This window comes from Nelusetta ayraudi, unplaced genomic scaffold, assembly GCF_046127955.1.
Source record: "Nelusetta ayraudi isolate G7.1 ecotype Tasmania unplaced genomic scaffold, CSIRO-AGI_Nayr_v1 ptg000071l, whole genome shotgun sequence".
Lineage (NCBI taxonomy): Eukaryota > Metazoa > Chordata > Actinopteri > Tetraodontiformes > Monacanthidae > Nelusetta > Nelusetta ayraudi.
In genome coordinates this window covers 452,557-478,523 of record NW_027466121.1, presented here as the reverse complement: position 1 = coordinate 478,523, position 25,967 = coordinate 452,557, and the positions used below count along the sequence as shown (strand labels likewise).

At 50.3% G+C, this 25,967-nt stretch overlaps 1 protein-coding gene across 3 annotated transcripts in view; it reads left to right on the top strand.

The window, feature by feature from the left end:
* The window catches only part of tspan9a (tetraspanin 9a), a 171,547-nt gene that overhangs the window by 134,414 nt on the left and 11,166 nt on the right, over positions 1-25,967 (top strand). For all 3 annotated transcript variants that reach the window (XM_076042713.1, XM_076042715.1, XM_076042712.1), the window contains 4 exons: positions 11,566-11,757; positions 14,432-14,506; positions 23,500-23,601; positions 24,392-24,523. In XM_076042713.1, coding sequence (XP_075898828.1) covers positions 11,566-11,757; positions 14,432-14,506; positions 23,500-23,601; positions 24,392-24,523 — 501 coding nt within the window. The remainder of the gene's footprint in view (positions 1-11,565; positions 11,758-14,431; positions 14,507-23,499; positions 23,602-24,391; positions 24,524-25,967) is intronic.

Sequence of the window (25,967 nt, the reverse complement as noted above, 5' to 3'; positions counted from 1 at the left end):
TTCCTCCTCCTCCTCCTCCTCCTCCTCCTCTCCCCCGCCAACCTTCCTGACCATGCGAAAGGAGTCAGTGGGGTTCTCGGAGAGCAGTCTCCTAGAACCCCTTCTCCTTCTGTCAGGAGACGGCAGAAGAAGTCAATTGAAGGGACATTCAAGTTAAACGGTGATCAGTTTATGAGTTGCCGCATCCTTCTCTGACGTCCACGTGTCCTTTTTTTTGGTTCTTCTCCCATTTGTTCTTCACTCTCCTGCTGTAGTTGGTTGGTTCACGTCTTACCTTTACTTCTTTCTGTCTTTGACGTCTGTGACCCCCCCACCCCTCCCTGCGCCCCCCAGTCATATCACTCGTTTTTGATTTATTGTTCTCCTCGCACTGATTCCTGCTTTGACCGCAGCCGGCGGCGCTGAGTCTTGTGGGGTTTCGGTTATTTATTTATTTTTTGCATTTAATAAAACACCGTGGAAGCTTATCATCTTTGCCTCTGGTGTCTGTAATCCCACAATATCTCGATATGAATCCCTTTTTTTTTCTTTCGACCCAAGAGGGGGGAAAAAAACCAAGGGCTTTTTTTTTTTTTCGCGGTTTTAGGTGGTTCGTGAATCTCATCTTCTCGTCGACGCTGAAGCTGTCACCGCCTTGTCGAGGCGAATTTGCCTCGATCGCTCTCACTCCTTCCCCCCCGTCTCAGTTCGCGAGGGCCGTGACTGACGCCTGAACGGAGCCTTTTGAAGAGGCCGGGGCGCCGAGGGTGTCGTAGCAGAGTTGAAACAGAATTCTTCGCACGCGGGGCGAAGTCAGACGGAACGCCATCGACATTCGAGCGGTGGTGCCGCCGCGGCGCGGCTCCGTGAATACAGAGAGGCTCTGTTTATTGCTTAATGTGGGGGTCTTGTTTTCGCCGCGTGCTCCCCGACTCTCCCAATTCATCATCTCTTAAACGAAGCCGGAGTGGGCACGCGGCGGCTCGGCGGGACCACTTTTCCTCCATTACCAAGGACAGATGGCGGCGGAAGACGCTCAGAAGCGGCGGCGCTCTGTTGCGGCCGGACCAGAAGCAGCAAAGATTTTTGAATTGCCTGGTGTTGTGCAACAACCTCGCCGAATTAGCCCGTCCCCCGGCATTATGAGAGCAACGGAGGGGAACAAATAAAGCGCGAGTGAAAAAAAAAAAAAAAAAAAATGAGGCGAAATATTACAAATCCTCAGTTGCCCCGGCCGCTTTATCACCTCATAGCGCAAAATGTAATAGCATTAGCGAAACCCCTTCCCGCCGCAGCAGCTTCCCCTCGTCCCGTCTCCAAGTGCTGTGAATAATTCAAGAAAGGAGGATATTAGCAAACCTTTTAGTGGTGCAGGGAAATAGTCACGTAGCCCGTGGCAAGGCCTCAGCGGCGAGCGTTGATTATTATTTCTCCCAATTTGAGCGTCCTCCACTCTCTGGCTCGGCATCGTCTCGCTTTTTTTTTTTTTTTTTTTTTTTTTTTTTTCCCCCTTCCTCTTAAGACGATGTGCGTATTTCGCGTCGCCGGCCTCCCTCTCTCTCCCTCTCTCCCTCCCTCCCTCCCTCTCTCGCCCCTTTGGGGGATTCGCAAGGTTCTGCCGTTGCGTAACAGGAGTGTTTCACGGCGCCGGGAATAGGCTTGGATGTTCACAGTTTAAGTGGGATGCATTTGTTAAGGGGGGTGGGGGGGGAAATAAATAAATAGTGTGTTTAGCACCTCTGCAAGCCATCCGAGAGCATAAAAGTCAAGGTGGATTATTGCACAGCTTCGCTTCCGCTTTTCCGCCACCTCGCAGCACCTGTTTGAAAACGTTGTCGTTCCTGTTAGTTCGGGCCGTGAAAGAAAACAAAAAAAAAAATCCTTCATCGCACCGCGGTGGAATGTAAAGCCGCATCCTTCCCCCTGATGCTCTAATGGATGCTGAGCTCCAAATGCAGTCGCAGGTCAGGTCCCGGTGGGAATTGCTGAAATGATCTGATCCGGTCCAATCCGACTTCTTGCCTATGAAGGAGTTTCCGGAAGATGTACTAAATGACACTTGTGTGTATTGCAACACCGCCTCATGCCATAAGAAAAATGAACAATGTTTGCATGTTTATCAGGTGTCTCGTTGTTCACGTCAACAGTGGGCGCGGTAAAAAAAAATATGCACACCTCACTGATATAAATAGAGGTGCGCGATGTTGCGCCGCCACCTCCCACAGCGCAGCCACACAGGCCAGAATATCCTGGATAGGAGAAGTGCCATCTTGCAGCGGTGACGTCTTTTGGAGGCGAGTCAACCGTCGCGATTGGCTGACGGGGCCGCGGTATTGAGTTCCTGGCCATTCATCCGTGTGACTCACTCGTGAGCACCGGGGGCCCAGCTGTCAGCGATGATGAGCGCTACCCCCCCCACTGAAGTTACGGCGAGCCTCATGTTCAAACATCTGCCCCGTTGGAAAATGGAAATGCGATTTGTACTCGGCGAACGCGCTTCCACTTTAAGCGACGGGATCTCCGACCTGCGCCGCAGCTGGGGACCGGAGGGGGAGCGAGACGTCTCGCCGGTGCGTCTTATCCCGTGCTGAAGGTGTCTTCCTGTCAGTGCACGGCGCAGCTCTGCCGGGAAACTGTCTCTGTCAGACGTGCCTCTGTGCACTCTTGAGTCGCTGGACCTCGGCATGCAGTAGTAATGAGCTGTAACACCAGGCTTACAAAAAGTGAGAACTGACAAATGCCAAGGTAAAAAAAAAAAAAAAAAACATCCACTCTGTATTTTGCTGGGATCACTCTGTCGCCCGTGCGGCGCGTTAGGGATTTCCTCGTTTCTTTGAATGTGTCGGTCGCCTGCTCTCGGTGCTCTGCAGGTAACCGGTCAGGTCCAAGGCTGTGCTCTACCTCTGCTGAGCCAGCATAATCATTAAATCCCCTTCCACTGGTGAAACTCAATGGGAGGTTGCCTCGGCCGTCTGCCCGCCTCCGAGGATTTTCGGCATGGCCGCACCGGTGGAGCGGTATGATACATTTATACCGGGCCAAATGTCTGTGAGCATCCATCACCCGGGCGTTTTATGTGGAGGAAAACGGGGACTCGTAAAAAAAAAATGAAAAAAAAAACAAAACCTTTGCATAAATAGATACTTTTCTTAAGGCACTGACTTTTATTTTGCTCAAATGGCTTGTAAGAGCCTCGTAAACACCTTTTTTTATGTGGCAAATGGCACAACATTCACATTTAATTAGCGCCTTGTGGAGGTACGTCGCCCGCTCTTATCGCCGGCATTTATATTTTTTTTACGTCCCATTGTCCTCATTACAGCATCAGTAGGATTGCATCGCCCTTCATCTCTTGAAAGGGCGAGGCAAACTGAGAGTCTGCTGGCTCACGGAGCAGAGATAGCAGTAAGATGAGGCTGCAGCCTTCCCAGCATCCTCTCTGCTTCCCAACAGCACGGAGACGATAAGGAGTTTTGCTCACTGCGTCGTGTTCGGACCAGGTGTTAGTTTTTGGCACCGTACCCTGCACTTGGCACTTGCATTGCGGACTCCGATTCCCTTCATGTTGGTCTTAGTACCAACTGGCTCTATTCGGTTGTTAAGCTTCTCCACCGCAAAAGAGTTAGTACCTGGAAGTCGGTTCAATACATACTCTGGTTTGAAAGTAGCTGGGTTTATCCGCAATTGTTAGGTACAGAGTGCAGACCACTGATTGGACATAGACTGACGACACACGACGCTTCCTCCCATCGCACAAATCAAACCCGGCATTTTTGGAAACCATCCCTGAAGTAGAGGAAGAAGAAAGAATAAAGAATTTATATAGAATAGAAGAAAATGGTTAGCAAACCAGCAGCACAGTCAAACGACGAGGTGTACACGTTTCTGTACTTGATGGGACACAGTAAGGTCTATCAGGTCTTGGAGCTGATAATATCAAGCTGAAAAAACTAAACTGCCATTAATGTAGTAGGAAAATGTCACCTTAGCATACGCCAGGAAGGGACGTTTGGGCTGTCTTTCGCTGACGACTTGGTTTGTTTTATGGAAAACAAACGAATCCGAGTCAAGTCGAGTGGAGTGGAGTCCAACAGTGTAATGGAAAAGTGCCATTGCTGCCTCAAACTGACTGACTTTGGCAAACAGAGCATCCACGCTGTCTGTCCCCAGTCGTGGCATGACTTTCCTCTTCCTGGTGCTCCCCGTCTTGTTCCCACTGCATAATTAAAGTGCCATGGGCACTCAGGCTGATTGAAGAGTCTTGTTGGGATCGCCGAGATCTAACAGCTGAAGTAGTCAGGAATGTCTGGAGGTATTCCTTCAACCATTGTCTTAGCTCATAGCTTCTCTTTAAGGGTGGGTCGGTGATGGGGGACGGAGGGCTGTCAGGTGGACCCAACGGCCCCCGTCCGTCTTTAATCCCCCCCCCCTCCCCCCCACACACACCCCTCGTGATTGATTTGGAGTCACTTTGCGGTAAACGTGCACGTTCAGCTTTTCTCAGGAGGGAGGGAGGAGACCCGGCGCCGACGGCTGACGTGGGGCGAGCGGCCCCCGAGCAAGGTAATCTGTGGTCCTCGACAGTTCAAAACTGCCCGGCCAACTCAAGCGAGCAGAAACCAACAACGGGAGCGGCACCGTTCTGGACGCCCGGTCGAGCATGTCATTGATGTTGGAGAACTTCGGTCGCCCCGGCGAAAACACATCGCCTCAGAAGCGATTGGGCCATTTTCCCCGGAGAAAGTCAAGTCAATGGACATGCGATGATGAAAAGCACTTGACCCCCCCAAAAAAAATGAAAATCTCAATCTGAGCGTGCGGACTGCCGTGCTCGGTCGCTATCATTTTTTGAAATCTTCTTGCGTCGTGCAAATCCGAGAGGAATCCGCTGCGTCGCGGCCAGTTTTGACCGGGCGGATAAAGCTTGTTTTAATCTTACACTCCCCATCTGTCCGCGCCCCTCTGCTTCCATTCAGTTGTGTCAGTCTGAGAAGACCAGAAGCACCGTTTCCCTGAGCCAGCCGGGCGTCGCAAAACTACCTGAATAATTGAACTTGTTACGCAACAGTTGTACGCTGCCCACCGAGGAATCACCATGGCTCCCGGCGGAGGCCTGCGGACGGAGCTGGCGCCAGTTTTACTGGGGGGGGGGGAGGAAAAGCGTGCGCGCACGTGCGCAACTTAGCCCGCCGGCTTCCGCTGGCATAAATATTGTGTGAGGGGATGCCATGAAACACACGGGCCTCAGCAGAATGCTTATTGGTTCATTTCTCTGTGCACACGCTCCGCTGAGCGGGCTGGATTAGAAGAGTCTGTTTCCAACTGTAAAATTGATGCCGTGAAGCGCTTTGACGGCGCCCCCATGTACATAATATAATCATGCGGCATAACTCTCGCAATGATTCCGAGTCATTATTTTTTTACATGTGTAAACTAAATGAACTGTCCCAAAGACGAGTTTGCTTTAAAAAAAAAAGTCATTTTGCAGCGCCGCGAAACGATTTCATAACAACTTAATTGAATTTTTTTTCTTTGTTAGAATAGACAGAGCTTTGAATTATCTTTTTCATTTCGCCCACTGTTGGCACTAACAAGGCCACCTTTTTTGTTTTTTTGTTGGGTTTTTTTTTGTTGTTTTTTTTTTCGGAAAGCTTCCCAACAAGCCAAGGTGAACCCAAACGCTGATAGACGTCGTGCGTTTGCCCGTGTCGTCGGATAAACGTTGTGCACGTCAGTGTTCACGTCCCTTTTTTCGTAAAGTTTTCCAAGAGGCACGCAGCTTTCGCAGCAGCTCCTCTTTTCACCGCGCGCCTCACCAAAGGCGCTGTTTGTCGGAGATAAAAAAAAAAAAAAATCCATTCACTTTCCTGCTACTTTTCTGTTTACCTTCGGCGGCCTAGTGAGCCATTTTCCTGCTTACGCTGTCAGAATCGCAGGCTCTGGGCGGGGGGGGGAAGGAGGCGGGGAGCAGCGAAGCATCCACTTTTGTCTGAAGGGACAATTTTATCCATCTTTATTTCAAAATCGATGGCGGCCGAAGCGGGAGACGCTCTGAGCCGCGGGAGAAAAAAACAAATAAAAAAAGAGAAAAGAATTTTTTAATAAAAACAAGATGGATTTTCCTGCGGAAGCCACGACGGCCACTTTGGTGTTTTCGCCTGATTTACCGCTTTGTCGCGTCGTAACGGCGCCGTGCTGTCAATTGGGCGGGGGGGAAAAAAAAAAAAAAAAAAGGTATTTCGTCGGCGTGGCGCAGCGAGCAGACGGTTGACGACTGGAGGGGCGAGTCTTTAGCGCGTGCCCTCCCGTCACATTCGCCCGGAGCCGCTCGCCGACGTCGTTCCATCACACTCCGAAGAGTCTCGGTGGCGCCGGGCGACGGACGGCAGAATCTGTCAGAGACCACCCACGGTGCAATCCCTTTCCAACTTTTTTTTTTTTTCCTCACAGTCTTGCACACCCACCCACACACACACACACACACTCGTGCGCTTTTCTCTCAGAAATCCTCCTCAGCTTTGGGATTTTTTTCGAAGCAGGGTCCAGTGTCGTGAGAGACAGTTATTGCAGCAACCTATAATTCTCCCAGGCTGTCACTCGCATGAAGGGTCAGCTGCTATTTTCTCTGCGTCCTCTCTCTCTGAGCTCTCTCTCTCTCTCTCTCTCTCTCTCTCTCTCTCTCCCTGGCACTCCACGATTTTGTGTGTGTGTGTGTGTGTGTGTGTGTGTGTGTGTGTGTGTGTGTGTGTGTGTGTGTGTGTGTGTCTCTACTGCGTCGGGCTTCGATATGTTCCATCTTTTCTTTAAAACACCTCATGTCTGACTCCTCGACTCCTGATTCTCGTAGGGCAAGTGTTCCCGCACCCGTTACAAGCAGGGTCACGGCAATTACGTCTCTTTCCCTTTTGAGGTTGTTGTAGAGATACAGGGCCGCGTCGCGTCGGCGTGCTTTCATCGAGAAGTTAAAGTCGTCCTACTTTGTGTCCTTTTTTTTTTTTTTTTTTTAAATCTGATCCAAGTCGCTCCTCGTGTGAAATGCCTTTGTGACACCAGACCCCTCTCTATTTTAACTTTTTCTCATAACCTTTTTTTTGTAAGAGATAAAAAGGTCAAACACTCTCTCGCCTTAATTGATTTTTATTCATCGGAAATGAAAATCAAGGACATGTACTCGCACTTTGTCTCCCCTCAGAAAAAGCCGTCGGCTCCGAATCAGATAAATGCTCGGGAAAGAAAATTCATAGTTTTTTTTTTTTCTTTTTTCCTACTCTTTCATCGTCGCATCCGCGTAAAAATGCCTCACCACGACTCCCCGATACAAAAGGAATATTCACCGGGAGGAATCTTGACTGAAGCGTTTCTGTCACCGAGACCAAAAGGGAAACATCAAAATCCCGAGTCAGTCCAAACACCGTTTTCTCACCAGCTAACCCAGAAATTCGTGTTTGAAGACCGAGAATGCATAAAGGATCCCGTCACTCAGGGAAGCTCGTTAAAATTGAAACGGTGGACCTGGCAAGCTGTCACGCCTCGGCCCCGCTCGTCTAATGACGTGTCCGGGCCTCTGCCGGAAAGAAAAAAAAAAAAAAAAAAAGTTGTGGGCGGCGCCGCATGATAAAGCGGAACCGCTCCCTTCCCCCCCGCCCTGGAGACGAGCGCCTTTTCACTGTCTGCCGAGGTAATTGGTGTAGTGACATGGCACCAGGGACCCGGGCAACAAATACACTCGCGTCAGCCGTGGCAGGGCTGAGAGCCACGTATGGACCTGATTATTGACTCGCGCGTTAGCGTCAATCTTTTGTCCTGTCCGTGCGCTAACAGGCTAATTAGTGCCCGATTATCCCGCCATTTGTTGTCGCACTTTGTTGCTTGGCTTGATGCCGAACAAATGAGCCGCGTCAGCGCACGCACGTCTACATCGGGCATGGGCAAACTATGGCCCGGGGGCCCATAAGCGGCCCGTTGAGCTTTTTAATCCGGTCCGCCAAACTTGAAGAAATTATATCAATAGTAAGTCATAAAATAGCTGTTTTTCATCCATTTTGTCAGTGTTTTAAGGGTAATTTCAATAAAGAGCTAACTATTGTAGTTGGAACTTCAATATCAATTGACATTAAAGCACATTTTCTACTTATCCCATGATATATTTTTTTCTCCTGTGAGTTAGGTCCGGCCCCCTTTGCAAATTTTAGTGGTCTACGTCACTCACCCACCACCTGCTCCCCCTCCCTGCCACGCAGATGGGGCTTCCCTTGAACGTGGCCGTCACACAATTAAAAGTACATAAGAGGCTCAGCGGGAGGAGGGAGGTCTGTAGGTCGAGCTCGCAATCCACACACACTCATGTGCGAGATAATGAAAGGGATCAGAGCTCACACCAGGGGTATTTTCCCTTGGCACCGACCAAGAGGTCCGATCAGGACACGCCGCCACCGGTGCTGCTGCTGCTGCTGCTGCTGCTGTTGTTGTTGTCGCAGTGGTAGTAGTAGCGAGCGGGAAGTAGAATCAGGCCGGGAGATTAGCTCGCAGCTCCCGCTAGGCTGGGAGAGGACAGATTGAGCACGGGAGAGGGGCGGGCCGGGTGGCTTCACACTCAGTTGAGGGAGCGACACACTTGGCCGAGCTTCCTCCCCCCCTCCATTCCACCTCCCCCCCACGTTTTAAGCACAATTAAGTGACTGTATCCCTCGCCACCTGGACCCTTAAGCCTCGCGGCGCTGGCCCCTCGCTCTCGCCGTAAATCCACCGCGGCTATCTGGTCGCTCACTAATTCCTTCCCTTCTTTCTCGCTCAGCGTAATCTGGCCCAAGTGTCAGCGGCGATCGGGGTTTATTAGCCCGGCTCGGTGGCAGGGGGCGTGACATTTTAGCCGCTTTTTCTTTTTCAACGGAGGCTCAATTCTCCCGTTTTTAATCAGGCGGGAAGCGAGATGCCTCCCAGCGAAAACATCAGCCCCCTGAATAATTTAGACGATAGGAGAATGGATGGGCTTTTGAGGAGCGCTCGCCGCGCCGCGCCACGCCGCGCCACGCCGCTCTCCCCCGCCTTCGATAAGACCGCTCGTTCATCGTGACGGATGAATCCTAATACTTGACTGTCATTTGCACGCCACTCAACGCCCAAATCACTCAGAAGCCGCTGGGCGGGATCCGCAGGCCCGGATGGAGATGGGACTTCAATCCCCGGCAAAATGCCACTCCAGACACTCAATCAGTGCTGGGAATTTTTCCCTGATCTTCATCTGTCCAGAGTCATTCGCATGCTGCTGTCTAAATCAGGGGTGGGCAAACCTTTTGACTGGTGGGGCCACAATGGGTTCTAAAATTTGACAGAGGGGCTGGAGCAGGTGCAGATGAATGTGATGTGTAGAAAACAAGTGCTTTAATGTCTGTTGAAAATGAACAAAAGCAAAAGTTACAACAAAATACGTGTCATTGACGCCCCACGGCATGAAGCTCTTTGTTGAAAAATGGATGAAATGCAGCTATTTTATGACTTGCTTACTATTAATATCATTTCTTCAAGTTCGGCAGGCCGGATTAAAAAAAACGGCCACGTATGGCCCCCAGGCTGCAACCATTGAATGCAACCATTTCCATCTCGTGCGCCCTCACTGAGGCGCTCTCATCCCCTCTGGTTGCGCCTACACAGCGTCGGACCTCAGAGGTGGAAGGTTAACGGGGACGTTTGAGATGAGCCCTCTTGAAGAACGAGGACTTTGTGTATCTGCACTTTCCGCCGGGGTCTCGTTAAGCATCCCTTAACATTTAAAAAAAAAAGGGAAAAAAAAACGGCTTACATAGCAAGAGACCTTTTCGGTGAGCTCAGCGACGTGCTGCCTGCAGGGCAGGTCATCGCACTGCTGCCCCGACTTCAACATTTGTTTGTTGCCCCGAGTCTCCGTTTCCCAATTTGTTATCACTCGCTCCTGTCGAAGCAGCAGAATCTCATCAAGTCATTCCATCACGGGAGGCGAAGAAGGAGAGAAGCCTGGCGAGTTATAAGTCACAGCGGATGACGACTGTCTGCGTGTGTTTATGCGTGTGTTCTGTGTATTAATGAGAGCCCAGGCGAGGCGAGGCGATGTTTGTTTGTTTGCATGCGCAGCAGGTTTGTTGCGCATATTGCTGACAGGCATTAAAGTGTTCCAGAGCGGCGGGGCGAGCATGAGAAAGCAGGAGCGGAATAATGTGAGGGGTGGACGGATGGGGAGTAAGGGGCGGAGCGGTTGGGATGCAACCCGGTGCCCCTGCAATGTTTACCTGCCCAGCTTTTAAAGTCACAGCGAGACAAAGTTAAACCCATTCACTAATCACCTGACTGCTGTCAGAATTGATGGCTCTCACAGAGGGACGGAGGGGTTTAGCCCAGTGTAACAAGGGCCCCTGGCCGGGAAGCTCCAGTGGATGTTTGAGTGTGAAGAATTTGGTGTCAGCCTCATTATACTGAGCAAAATTGCACAAGTGAGACTTCCAGAGTGACTTTTTAGCCCAATTTTCCCCTGTTTGAGTCCTTGGTAATAACTCTCTTCCATCATGTTCGAGTCCTTTACCCCTGATAGACTCCAATATGGACGCGTGGAGTAGAAAATATCACCAGAGCCTCTCGGCTGGATAAATGAGTTTAGAGTGAACAATCTGTTCGAAGGTACAGTGTGTAAAATTCTGCCATCTAGTGGTCAGATTGTAGATTGCAACGCTGATTCACACATCCTCTCCCACTCCCAAGCCTGCCGGTGAACTACAGAGTACAAACTTGAATGAATATATGTACAGGCAGTATTTTAAGCTGTTACCAATATAAAAAAAAATTTAAAAAATCATAAATCAGGCCAAATTTTGCACACTGGACCCTCAGCGCTGCTGATGAGAACATCATCACTTTGTCTCGGGGTGGCGGGGGACGCTGCCGTGCCAACCAATCATCAGGTGGAAGTGGCGCTCGTCGAGTGTGAGCCTGAAGGCCCTTCCTCCCCGTTTTTCGACAATCACGCCGCAGACTCATCGCACTCATCAGCCGAGGCCCGCCGGCCCGGCGGAGGAGCCTCACAATTGCCTTTTCCTGAGTGCAGCTCAAGTCCTCCAAGCGAGCCTTTCTTGAAAAGCTTAGAAAATATTCATCTTGGAGGAGGCCAGTAATTACATCTTTATTTGTTGGGGATTTAGCGTAATCAGCTCAACTGCGTGGAGGAAAGAAGAAAAAAAAAAAGACTAGCGCGGCTCAAGTCCCAATTTTTGTTCTAATCTTTTGTGCACTTGTTATTGGCTTATTACGGCTGTAAGTGGGGTGAACCCGGCTTGTCAGTGTTTCGTGTTTGATGGCTGGGTCGGCGACTCCCCGGGGGTTGGGGGTTGGGAGGGGGGGGGGGGGGGGGGGGGGGTCAAATGGAGCCTGTTGCTCCCTGGGACCTTCCTGAACTGTGGGGATTTTTCTTTCTCTCTGTGGATTAGAAGCCGAGCTCTCCCGCTACTACTTAGCCTTTCACTGTGAAAAACGACATGCAATTTGTTCCGTTGTCATTGTTTTCTTTTTAACACCTTTTCCTGCTGTTTGCTCTTCTAACCTCGCCGTCTTTTCTTGTTGCAGCTGTGCGGCTGCGGGCTGCTCGGCGTGGGCATTTGGCTGTCAGTGTCCCAGGGCAGCTTTGCCACCTTCTCGCCCTCCTTCCCCTCGCTGTCAGCGGCCAACATGGTCATCGCCATCGGCGCCATCGTCATGGTAACAGGCTTCCTCGGCTGCTTGGGTGCCATCAAGGAGAACAAGTGCCTGCTTCTGAGTGTGAGTTCATTTTTTTTTTTTTTTTCAGAAATATATATACTTGCTTAAATCGCCTCAGTCACCGACTATTTCCCGTACCTTCTCTCCTTCTTCTCCTGTCTCCTCTCACTCCACTCAACCCACATATGGCGAGACTTGTGCATGTGTGTTTTGCACTCAGGCGGCAGCGCAGGTATATGAATTCCCCGTAGGATCGTCTGCGGCTGCAGAAGATTAGCAGCAGGCTGCGGGATTCTCCCATCCTGTAAATGAAGACAAACAGTCTGCGGTCACAGCGCAGCAAAGGAGCCGTCAGTCAAAAAGGAGCCTTTTTCTTTGTTTTTGCCCGAGCCGTCGCACGTACGCGTCGGTGCACCGAAGGGATGTTCCCCCGCTCGTTAATTGAGAACGTTCTATTATTCATCACGGGGAGGGTGGAGACTCCGCTGTCTTCGCGCCGCACTGTTTGCCCAAGTCGTGCCAGTGTTTTATCGCCAGCGCAAGTTAATTATAACGGTTCGACGCGACGGTGATGAGGTTGGCGGAGAGAGAGAGAGAGAGAGAGAAAGGGAGGGGGGGGGGGGGGGGGGACTTTTATGTATGGAAACTTTTTTTTAAACGGGAAAGCCTACTTAACATCACAAACACCTCAATCCCTTGAAGCTCTTGCATCAGGCTAAAGCCCCACCAAATCCGCGGCGTTGGACACGGCTCCCTTCACCTGCCTAACAACCAGGAAGCAAAGAGCTCCGGGGGGAGGGGGGGATGGGATGGGGGTGGGGGTGGGGGGTAGTCGAGGAGGACAGCTGGAAGAGGAAGAAAGCCGCCAGTTAATGAAAATTCTGGACGTTCTGACGGCTCTCATTAAGCCGTCCGCGCCAGAGCGCCGTCTTATTTTTGTCCACATTAATTCCGTTCGCTCCAGTCGTTTGTTTGTTTGTCCGTCCGTCCGCCCGACTCGCCGCGGCCCAGTGGAGGAGGGGGCGGGGGAGGGGGTGTGGGGGGATGAGAGGGAGGAGGAGGAAGCGCGTCTGGGTGGGTGGGGAGTTTGAGGAGCGCAGGACGCGGAAACATCAGAGCGGGTTCAGATCTCCCTGAGCAAACACGTCGGAGCGCCTCAAACACCTCGACGCATTATCTCTGAAGCAACTCTCGCGGACGACTCTCCCCGGATTGGAGATACTCAAAAGCGCCACGCACGCACACACACACACACACACACACACACACACACACACACACACACACACACACACACACACACACACACACGCCTTGCCGTGAATCTACAGTCTCTCTCTTTCGGCGCCAAAAACTGTTTAGCGAGACAAATTTCAAAAGAAATGCGCGGCGAGATCCAGCAGCTCAGACGTCAGTGTTTTAAAGTCCCGCAAGCTCACGCACGCGCGCGCACACACACACACACACACGCATGCACTTTTTTTTTTTTTCTACCTAGAGAGCCTTTGCTGCATTGACAATCCAGTGTACCAAAGCTGGTCCTTTAGCTTTCAGCAGCAGGAAAGTGTGAAAAACGGTCTTTGAAGGCGCGACAGCCATTGACTGAAGCAGCAGCAGCGGCGGCGGCAGCAGCAGCAGCTCAGATACCTGACGAACAATAAGACGCGGCAGCTATTTCATTTGGGCCTTGACACACACACACACACACACACACACACACACACACACACACACACAAAAAAAAAAGAACAGCCAATCCCCGTCCTCCCAACAGAGCGACGGATGAATGGGGCTCCTAACGTGTAGGTTTGTGTTGGTGCTGCGCAGATCTGCAAGCGCTGAGCAAAGTGTTGAGAACCGAACAGCGGCTGGAAATGAATTTAGCGAGGTATTAAATTCTTCTTCCCCCTCCTTTCCTCTCCACACGAGCCCTCCAGCGCTCGGGAGTCTCCTTTTTATTTTTCTCGCGCTCCCACTGCTTCCTTCATCTCCCGCTCTGTCTGTCTCTATCGCTCTCTCTCTCCCTCTCCCTCTCTTTGTCTTTCAACCTTTTTTTTCTGAGGGGTTTTTAAGCAAGCTGTTTCATTCTGTAAATCCAGATATCTGCTCTGCTGAGCTCGCTGCCTCGTAATGACGTGACAGGTCCAACATTGCGCAGATGAGGCTTGTTTGCTCACTTCTGCAGCCGAATCGATTTCGCGGCGCGCTCAGTTAGCTTAGCTCGACCGGGCCTCTGCCGCTAACCAGAGGGGAATAAAAGTCCAGGCTCTGTCAAAAAAAAAAGGCAACAAACGCCTCCTAGCTGCACCTACGCAGAGCCCGGCTAGCTCCTTCTCTCTTGTTTCTCCGCTGCTAAGCTAGCCGAGCTAAAAGGCAGCTGGCTGCGGTTCCCTGCCACCGCACAGATACAGTGCACACACATATACAAAGCTTCCGCCCATCGAACACTCGGCAAAAAAAAATATACATTTCATCAAATCAAATATCCCGCTGCCGCTTTAAGCTTAAATTGACTGTTTGTGGCTCTATACATAGATTTAGCAGAAAATCTCACGCCCACACACATAAAAGCACTCGCAGAGCCACAGATGGAAGGAGTTCAGATACTGACATTTTGGCAGCGTAAAATACTCCAGCAACTGCAGCAGCAGCAGCAGCAGCAGCGTGTTTGTTTGCACTGCCCAGATTTACATCCAAAACAACATTTATTTATATGCTTATTTCTCTCTGGCAGTTCTTCATCGTCCTGCTGGTGATTCTCCTGGCGGAGCTGATACTCATCGTCTTGTTCTTTGTCTACACCGACAAGGTAAGATCCTTCTGCGTCGCCGTGATGCTTTATGGCGGCCGTTCTCAACTGGTGGAGTCTCAGGATCCACAGTTTTTTCCTTATCATCAGGTTGCGACCCAAAGTTATTCCCCAGCACTCAAATTTATTCCACAAAAATAAATAAAAACGCTAGCCGACTTTCTATAATGTCTTGTAAATAAATTATTGAAATTATTGAATTTAGTTGAATTTCATTGAATTTCATTGAATTTCGTAGAATTGAATTTCGTAGAATTGAATTTCGTTGAATTTCATTGAGTTTCGTTGAATTGAATTTCGTTGAATTGAATTTCAATGAATTGAACTAAAAAAAAAAACACCAGTTGTGAAACGCTGCCTTATATGGGGTGAGACTCTACTCTCTACTCTACAGTAGCTTGCACCGACCCGGACGGAAACGGTGAACGGTGTTAGCGTGTCAAACGTGCTCATGCCCGGGATCCGTTTCCTGTTTTCATACGTATATATATATATATATATATATATATCTTGGTTCCTTCTCTTGCAGATGGTTGAATGTTGTTCACTTGGCTATTAACCCCGGGGGGGTCAGAGGTCGGGCCACCAAATGCAGCCCAATCCCTAACAGTTGTCTCGCTGTAATTGCTTGCGAGAGCGTTTCCCATGACCCCTTCCCCCGCGGCGGCGGCGGCGGCGGCCACACACCGCCAAATGCAAAGCTGGGAGAATCGCGTCGGAATCGCCGCACACTAAATTAAATTGCGCCCGACAAATGCCGCGCAGCGAGGACGACCGAAGCTGGAGGAGGAACGCAGATAGCAATCGGCTCTCAAGGACAAGTCGCTGATAGATTCATCTGTTTTTCCTTTCTAAGGCGCTACGTCGCCCGGCCTGTGGGACATCAGCTAATTCTCCGCCTTTGTTCTGAGGGGTCTCGCGCATACTCGGTCTCTCTGGCAGATAAAGGAATTCATTTAGCAGCCAATCCCCTCTCAGATTCGCATCAGGTCTCTGCGGCAGCCCCCTTCAGGAGTAAATATCTCGTCTGCCTTATCTCCAAAATATTACCGGCTTAACTTTGGGAAAGCGAGGGAAGAAGCCCTGATCCCTGTGGTGGAATTTTAATAGAGAGCCTCTTGACTTCACAGCGGCTTCAAATCACGCGTGAAAAGATAGTCGAGCGGCGCCGAAATCCAATGAGTTTTTGTTTCGATCCGGCCGCGGCAAACTGGCCGAATTTCAAGTCCCGCTCCGGCTCCGCTCGCCAAATTGCGCTGGGTTTATGCCGGTTTAGGTCTAATGAAGTGTAAAACCCAGGCTAATGCTCATCGCCGCCACATACATTTCCCTTTATTGGGCTTTCCAATTGTCATTGGAGAGCCGAGCCCCTCGCCGTGAGACGGTATTGGAGCTGGCACTTTCAGGCTGAAACAGGATGTTCTGCAAACTTCACCCAGTGTTTGCCGCTATTACTCTTGATTTGTTTCTGTTTTTTTTTTTTTTTCACTGATTCGGTTCACTTTGAAACGACGGCGGAATAACAGGGAAGACGATTGCTGTCCGTCTTGCTCCCGCCGCCCCACCCCGTCCCCTCGTCTGCTGCGAAGATCCTCGTCTGCTCCACTAACAGGGCGCGATCAGAGGAATCGCTAATTCACATCTCCCATTTGATCCTCTAATCACAAGGCATTTATTAACAAGCCTGGAAGACGTACAGTGGATGGGGGCCTTTAAATGCGCGATGACGCGCGTGCCCGCGCCTGCAAAACAGATATTTTAGTCTTTCAAATAGGTCATCTTTAAGTCATGAGTGGCGCCTCGGAGAGCCGCGCACCGCTCCGCTTTCTGACGAGCCGCTGACAACACGCGAAGAAGAAAGGAATATAAAGTGTCTGCTTTGGCTGGGGGAGACACGGTTTGTCACTTTTTTTTTTTTTTTTTTTCAAACCCACCCTACCCCCCGCCCCCACCCTCCAGTTCCGCATCTCTACATCTTTAATCCCACCCAGGGAGCCTCATTCCTTTTGCCCTTCCTGGGTAATTCCAAGTCCTGGACTGCCGCTTTCGCACTTACGTATGTCTCGCGAGTCGCCCCTCCCCCCGCCTCCCCCCACCCGGCAGCCCCGTCGGTGTTAAGCCCGCCGATCAAGTGGCATGCCGAGGCTGCGGTGGCGTAATAAAGGCCTGGCTCTGCAGTTAGCGGCCAGCTGACGGCGGCAGATGGCCGCGACACGGAGCAGATTACAGCTCTCGGCCTCTAACGCCGCGACCTCGTTGTGCCTCCCCGCGGCCGATGCCGGCGAAGGTCTGTTCGCTCGGAATGTATATTGGGATGGGATGGTGGGAGGGAGGGTGAGGGGGACCAAGGTGTGGCGCCTGAAGGGGGACGGGTGAGTGAGGCAGGTGTTGATTTTCGCGCTTCCTCCACCGTCGGCGTCGTGCGTCGTTCTGCTGTTGACGTTTCCTTTGACGCAGCTGGAAAACCTGCTGACCAGGAGGAAAAGTTCGTGGCGGCGCAGATGCCGGCGCTAAACACGACTCCTCACGTGTGAATCTTCCCCTTGCTACACGTCTCTGGTTTATATTCCGCTTTATTTTGCCAGGAAGGTTGTGTGTGTGTGTGGTTTTTTTTTTGGTTTTTTTCTATTCTTGCAAGTGCCACGCTTCATGTGGCCGCGACGGCTGAGCGCTCACTCGCGAACGGGAAGACTTCACGTCTTGTGTGGATTCACTTGATTTGGTCTGAACGCAGCTCGGCGCATTCCGGCTTTTCTTTGCGAGCGCTAAAATGTTACCTGAAAGGTTGTTTTGTTTTTTTTTTACAATAATATTAGACGGAAAAGATTTCCACGCCATCAAAGCCGGGGGTTCTCAGCGCAAAAAAAAAAATATCCCACTTTGGAAAGCAGAGTGCGTCTTCAACACTCTGCCTCACTGTCTGATCCGCAGACAGTTGAACCATCTGAAACGACGATGATCTTTGGAAGCGTTGTTTTGTTCTTCCTCCCCCAGCACCGCAGTCTATCAGGCTGATATTTGTTGAGCTATCAGTTGATTGTTACCAATGGGACTTGGGTGTAAATGTATTGTATATTTCTATCAGAGGCCTAACATTTCAACTAATTGCATTCACACTTATGCTACTTTTGTTCGATGAAGTCGCACAAAATGACAAAACACATTTTTGTGTGTGTTTTCTTCACTCATAATATGTGTTGCTATTGACACGAAGAGCTCGTCCACTCGTCAGGAGGCAGTTTTTCTGCACTGCCACGGATCTCCAGAAGTCCACAACATGGACACAGCTGATGTCTGGTGTCTGTTTTCGCTCTTGTCGCCAGAAATGAGGCGGCTAAACGGTGTCTGCGAGGCAAAACCAGGTCATTGTTAGCAATGTGCTTCCTCACCATTACATGTCTCTGAACTGTAACTAAACAAAACGGCTGTGCAAAGCTCGCAGAATAAGTAATGCAGCACAACGAGCCGCCGCTGTACCGAAGTCGCTCTTTGAATCACTTAGAAAAAAAAAAAGAAAAGAGGGATGGCTAATGCGCTAGCACGCAGCCGTACGCTAGGCGCAGCAGCGGTGAATTATTGCGGGATGTGGCTGTTGTTCCTGTGTCCAGAGAGCCCCGATAGCTCTGGGTAAACACGACTCCAGAGTTCCTGGAGAAAAAACACTGTACACTGAACAGGGAGGAAAATTGCCAATTACGTTGCGAAACGAGGACTTTTTGATTTTTGCGCTGAAGTGAAGTTGACATCTGAAAGAAACGTCTCCCTTTTGTTTTGGGCTTTTAAAGGCTGCGGCAATTCAGTTGACTGCAGATCAGCCAGGGGTGCCTTTTGTTCTTTGACAATAAAAAGGAGAGACAATGAAGAAAACAAGAGAGGCTTCAAAATGTAAGGGGGGGGGGGGAATGACAATTTGTTCCGAACGGTTCCAGAATTGCTGGAATGAGTCATGTTTAAGGAAGGAGATGATGAGAGGGGCGAGCGAGGTGAAGACACAGAGCCCTGAATTCACAAGCAGAACGAGGATCCCAGTTTTGCCTCTGCTGCGCCGTTATGTAATCTGTTTTTTGTTGAATTGTAGAGCCTTCAGCAGTGGGAAGTAGAGGGAACGACTGAATATGTTTGGAGCGAAACAGGGATTTTTTTTTTTTTTTTTTTTCTAAAAAAAAAAAAAGAAACCCTGCACGGGCTGTCGCAGGGGGTCGTGTGGGGTAACATGCGGGAAGAGACACTCGTCTATAACAAACTGGCAACGCGCAGAAAGCTCACAGATTCACACCGACGGACGACTTTGAGTCGTCGATCATCCTTCCCTGCACCTCTTTGAGACGTTGCAGGGAGAAAAAGAGCAAATGGAGGCACAGAGATCAAAGTCAAATCATTGGTCTTCTTCTTCTCCTTCTTCTTCTTCTTCTTACGCATTCAGGGAGTAGACTTGCAGTGCCACACCAGGCCTGGCATAGGTACTACATCGTTTCCAGTCGTTTCCAGCGTCTCCGTGTAAATAGGATTTTTTTTTTTAATACAACTTTGTGTAAACGTGTTGTTGTTTTGTTTTTTTCGAGAGCTTCTCTCGAAAATTTGCAGTTTCAAAAAAATCCGTCTCTGTGTACGTGGCCCCTCAGAACCAGGAAAACAAATTTGCATTAAAACAAATTTTATTTTGGCTCTGTCACCAGTGACAAAATAAAAAGAAAAGAAAAAAAGGGCCAATTGCATGGTTATTGAAGGGGGCAGGGCTTAAATACAACGTCTCCCTGTCAGCCGTCGACAGGTTTGCACTCACGAGACCCAACAATTCAATCGACGAGTCGTTTCCGGTCCAGCGCCGCCCCTTCAAAGTTCCCCTTCGCGGCTGCCGACGTGGCGGAAGGTCCTGATTAGCTTAATGAGCTCGGCGGTGCCAGTGTCACCCTCTGATTCCGTGTTTAGTCAAGCGCGGCTACATATTCATCGGACTCTGTCAGGTCGTTACCACTCCGCCCGTCCTCGGCTCGCTTCATTTAAACTTGCGAGGGAGCGGCGGCGCCTCGGGCCGCCAGTTCCGGTTTGGACGGAGAGCAGACAGATCGCTCACTTTGGTGTTAATCCACACTCTGCTGGGGGGGAAAAGAGAGAGAGAAGAAGGGGTTGTTTGAGAATGCACGTTCAAAGAGTGGGCTTTTCTGCCGTCTCTGCTTTGATTCAATGGTAATTTTTGGCTAGCCGAGCATTGGCAGCGACTCTTCTGTGCTGCCAGCGAGCACAGAAGGTGCAGAAACCTGTTGGTCTCGACCGACGCGCGCTAGATCTAACGTCGCAGATGTTACGCTTTAGAGTTATGTATGGTAAATCACACGCACAGTGATTGGACGCGCTTTTTTGGGGGGGAGGCTTTCGGGGAGGGGGGGGGTGGAGGGGTTGATGAGATTGCACTGCTGGGACTATAACTCAAGTGGAATTAAACTCTGTAGCATCATTTGAAGTAATTGCTCCACGTGATGAATTGTAGTCGCACTACAGCAAATAAAGCCGAGGTAAGCTAATTGCGGCTCCGCGCCGTCATCACGAGGGCTGTAAATGAAAACGATAAACAGAACGTTGATGTTGTTTGGGTTTATTTTTGATGAATTCACAACTGTCCACTGAGACACCGGGAATTGGACAAATAGTATTTAAAGAAAAATGAAGGAATGGAACGCAGCGGTACAGACAGACTTTTCTGAAAGACGCCGCATCAAGGTCTGTTTTTCATTTATTTAGAGCCGTTTATGCTGCGTAAAGCCTGGGAAATATTGCACACTTTCCCAAGTATGGGCATCGAGCAGATCCTCGGACCGCCGGCCCCTGTGGAAGTCATGCTGGGACATTAACGAGCCGAACCTGTTCAGCGTCAAAACAAACGGAGGAGGAGGAGAAAACGAGATCAGGCATATCTTAAACGTCCTCCATTTGCTAATTTCATTTCCTGCTGGGCCGCATTGTGTTATTGGAGCATCTCAAGCGGCCGATGTTTATCAGGCAGCCCGCTCTTCTTCCCCTCCCCTCTCGTTTTGTGCGCGGCAGCGGGAAGCGCACCCGCTGGTGAGCGTGTTCCTCCTACGCGTACATGCAGACGTCTCCGTCCGGCTGGCGGGGCCCGACCCGATGAACGCGCCGGGCTGTTTCGCTCGGGACGGAGTCGCGCGGCGCAGCGGCGTGACGTGGCGGTACGCCGCCGGTGAAAAGTTTTGGGGTCGCTGACTGATTGAGCTCCATCGTAGCCAGTCCTTTATAAAATAAAGATCTGAACCGCTGCGCCATCATTACGAGTGCAGGGAAATGTCGAGATGCGCTACACAAGTGTGGGAACGTTTTAGTGTTTCATGAGAACCATTTCCGATGTCTGCTCAGAAGCGATTGGATTGGAAGTGGGCAAAATTCTGTGTGAGCGCGGCAGAAAGGAGGCCGTGGTACAAACCGCGATGCTTTGTGGTTTTGGCGCACGCAACCGAGTGTGATTGTCATACAAAGCTCTGTTTTTTTTTTCGAAATATTGACACTTTTAGCAATTTCAAAGCATTCAACTTCAAGATGCTCATGATGGCTGCACGTTGCACACTTGACAGTCATTCTCTGAAATCACATTCAGTAATTACATCTACCAAGATGTATGACTGGAATCTTGGAGTTTTTTTTTTTTGGGGGGGGGGGGGATGTGCCTCAACTGAATTTGTGCATTAGAGGCCTTCAGGCAACTTTCAAGTTGGTAAAAAGACTCTCGGTAGGAATTGTTTTGGTCGAGAAGTTAGTTTCCCTTGCGAGAGGTGGAGTGGGAGGAGGCGGGAAAAAAATAGGCTACTGCAGTTGAGACGTGTTTGTGTGTCTCGTCTGCTGGCGCCCTGGTGAGGAAATTGGGGGCGGCGTGGCGCCGCCGTCGCATGGCCGTTTGTTCTGCAGTCGCCCCCGCCGGCCTCTCGTTAGCCGCGAGTCACGACCGCTCGCGCTTCTGTCCTCTGGCTTTTTGACGAAGAGAGAGAGAGAGAGAGAGAGGGAGAGGGCGCGGACGCGAACGCAGACTGCAGGATGTGTTTTCCTTCCCCTCCGCCCTCCCCACGGGCTCCCCTAATGACTGCGTCAGGGCCGGGAGTCGGTAACGAGGGAGCGGCGCCGCAGCCGACGACCTAGATGGAGAGGTTTTTTGGTGTGTGTGTGTGTGTGTGTGTGTGTGTGTGTGTGTGTGTGTGTGTGTGTGTTTTTTTCAAACATTTTTTGGTGGCAGCCAGAAAAGAGAAGCAAGCAGAGGCAGACACGGATGATGCCGCTCGTCGTCTCATTTCAACCCCCCCCCCTCAACCACCACCACCTTCACCCCCCTGCCGCACAAGGACAGATATGGCGGCGGCGGCAGCCAGAGGTGCAGCTGCATCAGTTGCACCCAACAGAAAACTGTGCTAATCTCCTTTCAAAGGTTTTCAGATAATGTTTTTTTGGGGTTTTGTTTTTTTTTTTTAAGAAAAAAACAGAAATGGGTTTTGCATGATTAATGATAGCTAACGCATTTTTTTTTTTATTGCCGGTGAAACTTTTATTAATCGGGGGCTGTTTCACTTTTCTGTTGATTTCAGCAAGTTGTTTTCTTCTGCCCGCAGCTCAGACAAGGACTCTGGGCCTTTTTTTCCCCCTTTTCTTTCCTTGTCATTTTTTTCTTCCCGACGATACACTTTCTCAAGCCTTTCATTCACGCGGCACTCCCAGTTTCCGGCGTGATCAAAGGGGAAAGTCTGATCTCCCGTCGGGAGCGACAGCCGCGCGGGTCTCCTACAGCCATGCAGCAGGTCTGAGGATTCTGATGAGGTAGACGAGGCTAGGAGTCAAGTGGTTTATAAAAAAAAAAAAGAAGAAGAAGAAGAAGAAGAAGAAGAAGGGGGAAAAAAAGGTAGCTGATGTTTTCTACCAGGCTGCTTCGGTGGGAACCCCTCGGCGCTTTAACGCCGAGCTTTACTAAGCACTCTCACTGCGGTGACTTGCCACTCTCTGCGTAAGAAAACATGCTTGAATCCTGAGAAAAAAAAAAAAAAAAAAAAAAGGGAGAGCGTTGGTGCGTGCAGCGTGAAAACCCCTTTATTCGCTCTTGCCTCTCTTTCATTTTTTCCGGAGCGGGGAGGAGGAAATCGGAGGCCTTAAGACGAGCGAATTAAAGCGAAAGCGTTCCCGCCGTTGCGATGTAACTTGAAACGCCGGCGAAGACGCGCAGCGTGACTCTGACAGAGCGTGTCATTTCTCCCGCAATAATTACCCGGCGTTTGCGGCGCCTCTCAATCTGTCCTGGCAGTTAGCGAGACAAAAAAACCCTGCAGGCGACGGCGGGAGCCGCGGGACGAGCGAGAGCTCTGGGTTTTTTTTTTTTTTTTTTTTTTCCTTCTTTCTTTTTCGGTATCTCATTAACACATCCAATGAGATATCAATCTCCATCAGACGTGGCGCAACCCCGAGCACGTCGTTGGGGCTCAGTCAAGGGGAAAATGATGTTGCTACGTCGTTGCTCGAGGGCACGTTGGCGCTCGCGTTTTGTGCACGTGTATGTGTGTGTGTGTGTGTGTGTGTGTGTGTGTGTGTGGAGCGATTTGCCGAGAGGACCCTGCCGGCTCCACCGCCGTCGCGCAGATGGCCCAAGTTTTGCCGGAGCTGGTTTTATATTTAGACGTCGGATCTGAAACTTTTGCCTACTCATTGTTGCCTAAACGCCGCCCGCTGCCGGCCCACTTTCCGTGTCAGCGACGACGTACGCCGCGCGATCGAATATCCGACACACCTCTGAAAGCGGCTGAAAGAACTCGGCAAGACGCTGCAATTATTGCCACAATCGTAGCGCGCCGGCAAGAAAAGACTACCACTTTGAATGCATCCTTTAAAAAAAAAAGAAAAGAAAAGTCCCTCCGCGGACGTGCTCCATTGTAAAAGCCGTAATTACGGCTCTCGCCCCGAGAATGCCTTCACGGCGCGCTGCCTAATCTGGGCGTCTCTTTTATTCCCAGGTGAGGGAGAACGCCAAGCAGGACCTGAAGGAAGGCCTGGTGCTCTACAACTCCGAAAATAACATTGGCCTGCGGAACGCCTGGAACATCATCCAGGCCGAGGTGGGCAGCAGCCACTCCACACACCGACTGCATTGAGACTTTGGGCTGTTTTTTGGGTTTTTTTTTTTAGTCACTGCAGTCAAAGTTCTTTCGAAACACTGCGATTAGATACAGCGCTCGCAAAATGTTGGTGATGTTTGACCTTTAGGTGAAACGCATGGGGAAAGTTCACGCTACACTGTTATTATGTCATGAAAGTAGAAGCTCGCAATGTTAATTTCTTCATCCTGAACATTTTAAAGTATTGCACAACAGCAACGCGTCATGTGACCTTTCTAAAATACTGTTTTTCATTCAGATTCAGATTCTGATTTAGATTCCATATACTTTATTAGTCCCAGGGTGCAGTTGACCTCACAGTCAGTCCTATTTAACTGTTGAAATACAATCTTTTGGGGGGTTGATCACCCTGTCAGAGAGCAGCCTGTTATGCAATAGAATATTGAACAGTTGGCCATTAAAAGTTAGAGAAGGTCAAAGTAAGTCCACATGTAAATTTTACAGTGGATTTTTGATGAGTTCTGAAATTTCAGCCGAAACCAGAAAACTGTGACTAGTGTGTAAATATTCTAGCATTTTTTTTTCCCTGGCTGGCAATGCTACAACATTACATCTTGTTTTACAAAGGGAAGGCTTTTGAAGTGCATTTATCTCTATTATCACTGTGCCTTTTCAAAGCAAAGGGACTCATTAAAATACTTGTTACATTGTACTTGGTCAGAACTCCCCAAAGACCTAAAACAAAGCCCTGAACAAAACTGTGTGTTGTGCTTGTGTGTTTGTTTCGCAGTGGAAGTGCTGCGGTGTCATCGCGTACACCGACTGGCACGAGGCCTTCAAAGAGAAGGTGGTTCCGGATCGCTGCTGCCAGGAGCACTACCAGAACTGTGGGCAGAACTCCACCAATATGTTCTGGAACCGGGTGAGTGCGCGATGGCTCGCGACGTGGAAGCATCGTACAGTGTCCCATATGGTGCCATTGTACATCAAACAGATCTACAACGACAAAACCCACTTATGCAGAATCAAAGCAAAGCGGACTGTACAAAGGGACAAAGAACGTTTAGCGCATTAGCCGTCTCACTGATACAACACCAGACGTTAACTCTCATCATTTGCTTTTTCATCATCGTTCCAGACTGTAGATGGATGTCCTACACGTCTTCCTTTGATACAATTAGTGAAATCCAAATGATGTCAGTCACTGGGAGCAAGAATCTGTGCACCAGCCATTGGCACCATTATTGCATCAGTAATCCCACCCAGTTAACTACAAGCAAAGATACGGAGAGTTCTTAGACTTCAGCTAGAAAGACGTTCACGTGCTGCCGAAAATCACCACCAGGGGGCGACTGGTACTGATTCTTATCTAACCTGCTCTCCCTTGAATTTAACTCGCACCTCCATCCGGTAATTTGCGCGTCTCAACTTGAAGGCGTAACTTCTGTTTGTCTCCTTCAAGCAAACCAGCTGTTGCGGGCTTCACCGCTAGCCTCGTGTCGCTCACGCCGTTAACGTCATTCTTTTGACGTCAAAAACCAAAACAGCGGAAACGGCGCTAATCGCCCCGGCGGCAGGCTTCGTCTGCGGCTCGTAACAACTTGGCCTCCCTCCGTCTTCTTCCTTGTTTTGTTTTTCCTTTTACTCTTGTAGTAGAAGCCGTCTGTTTACGCAGAGCAAGCTGATCGATTGGGGAAAATGAAGGCTGCGGGAGATTTGTGCGGCGGGCGCGCAAGCTTTTCCGAGGTGTCCGTCTGCCACGCAGAGGTTATCTCACGTCCCTCCGAGTGAAGAACAGTTATTTAGTCTAAGCTCCGTCGCTCAAGACCCGAGGATTTACCGAGGGCCTGGAAATCATTCATTGTAAATCTCCCCTTCCACCTGTTCAGTGTGTATGTGTGCGTGCGCGCATGTGTGTGTGTGTGTGTGTGTGTCACCTAAACTTCCTCCGAGTTCCAGCGGCGTTATAGAAATTCCGATCACGCCCGATCCAGCGGAATTCCGCAAGAGACAACAGCCGGCGCGAGTGGGAAACTAGCACAGCGCGCTAGTTTCCCACTGTTACAAGGCTAATCTGTCGTCGGTCTAGCGGGCCCAAAGTGAGGGGGGAAGAGAAGGGGGGATTAAAAGCTGTAGTCACATAATTGCAAAAATGAGAATAGGCAGACACAGAGCCGGCCCCACCGGGGCAGAGCGGCGCTAAAAGGCTGCGCGTAATCCGGCCCGGAGGAGCGGGCCGCACACTCGGCTGCGGAAGTCGTCATCGGCGCCTCGGCGTTCAGGGCTTGAGTGAGTCTCCGCAGCTGGGGTCGCCAGCGGACGCGCGGCGCCGGGTGACCCGCGCATGAACCCAAGTGGGAATACAC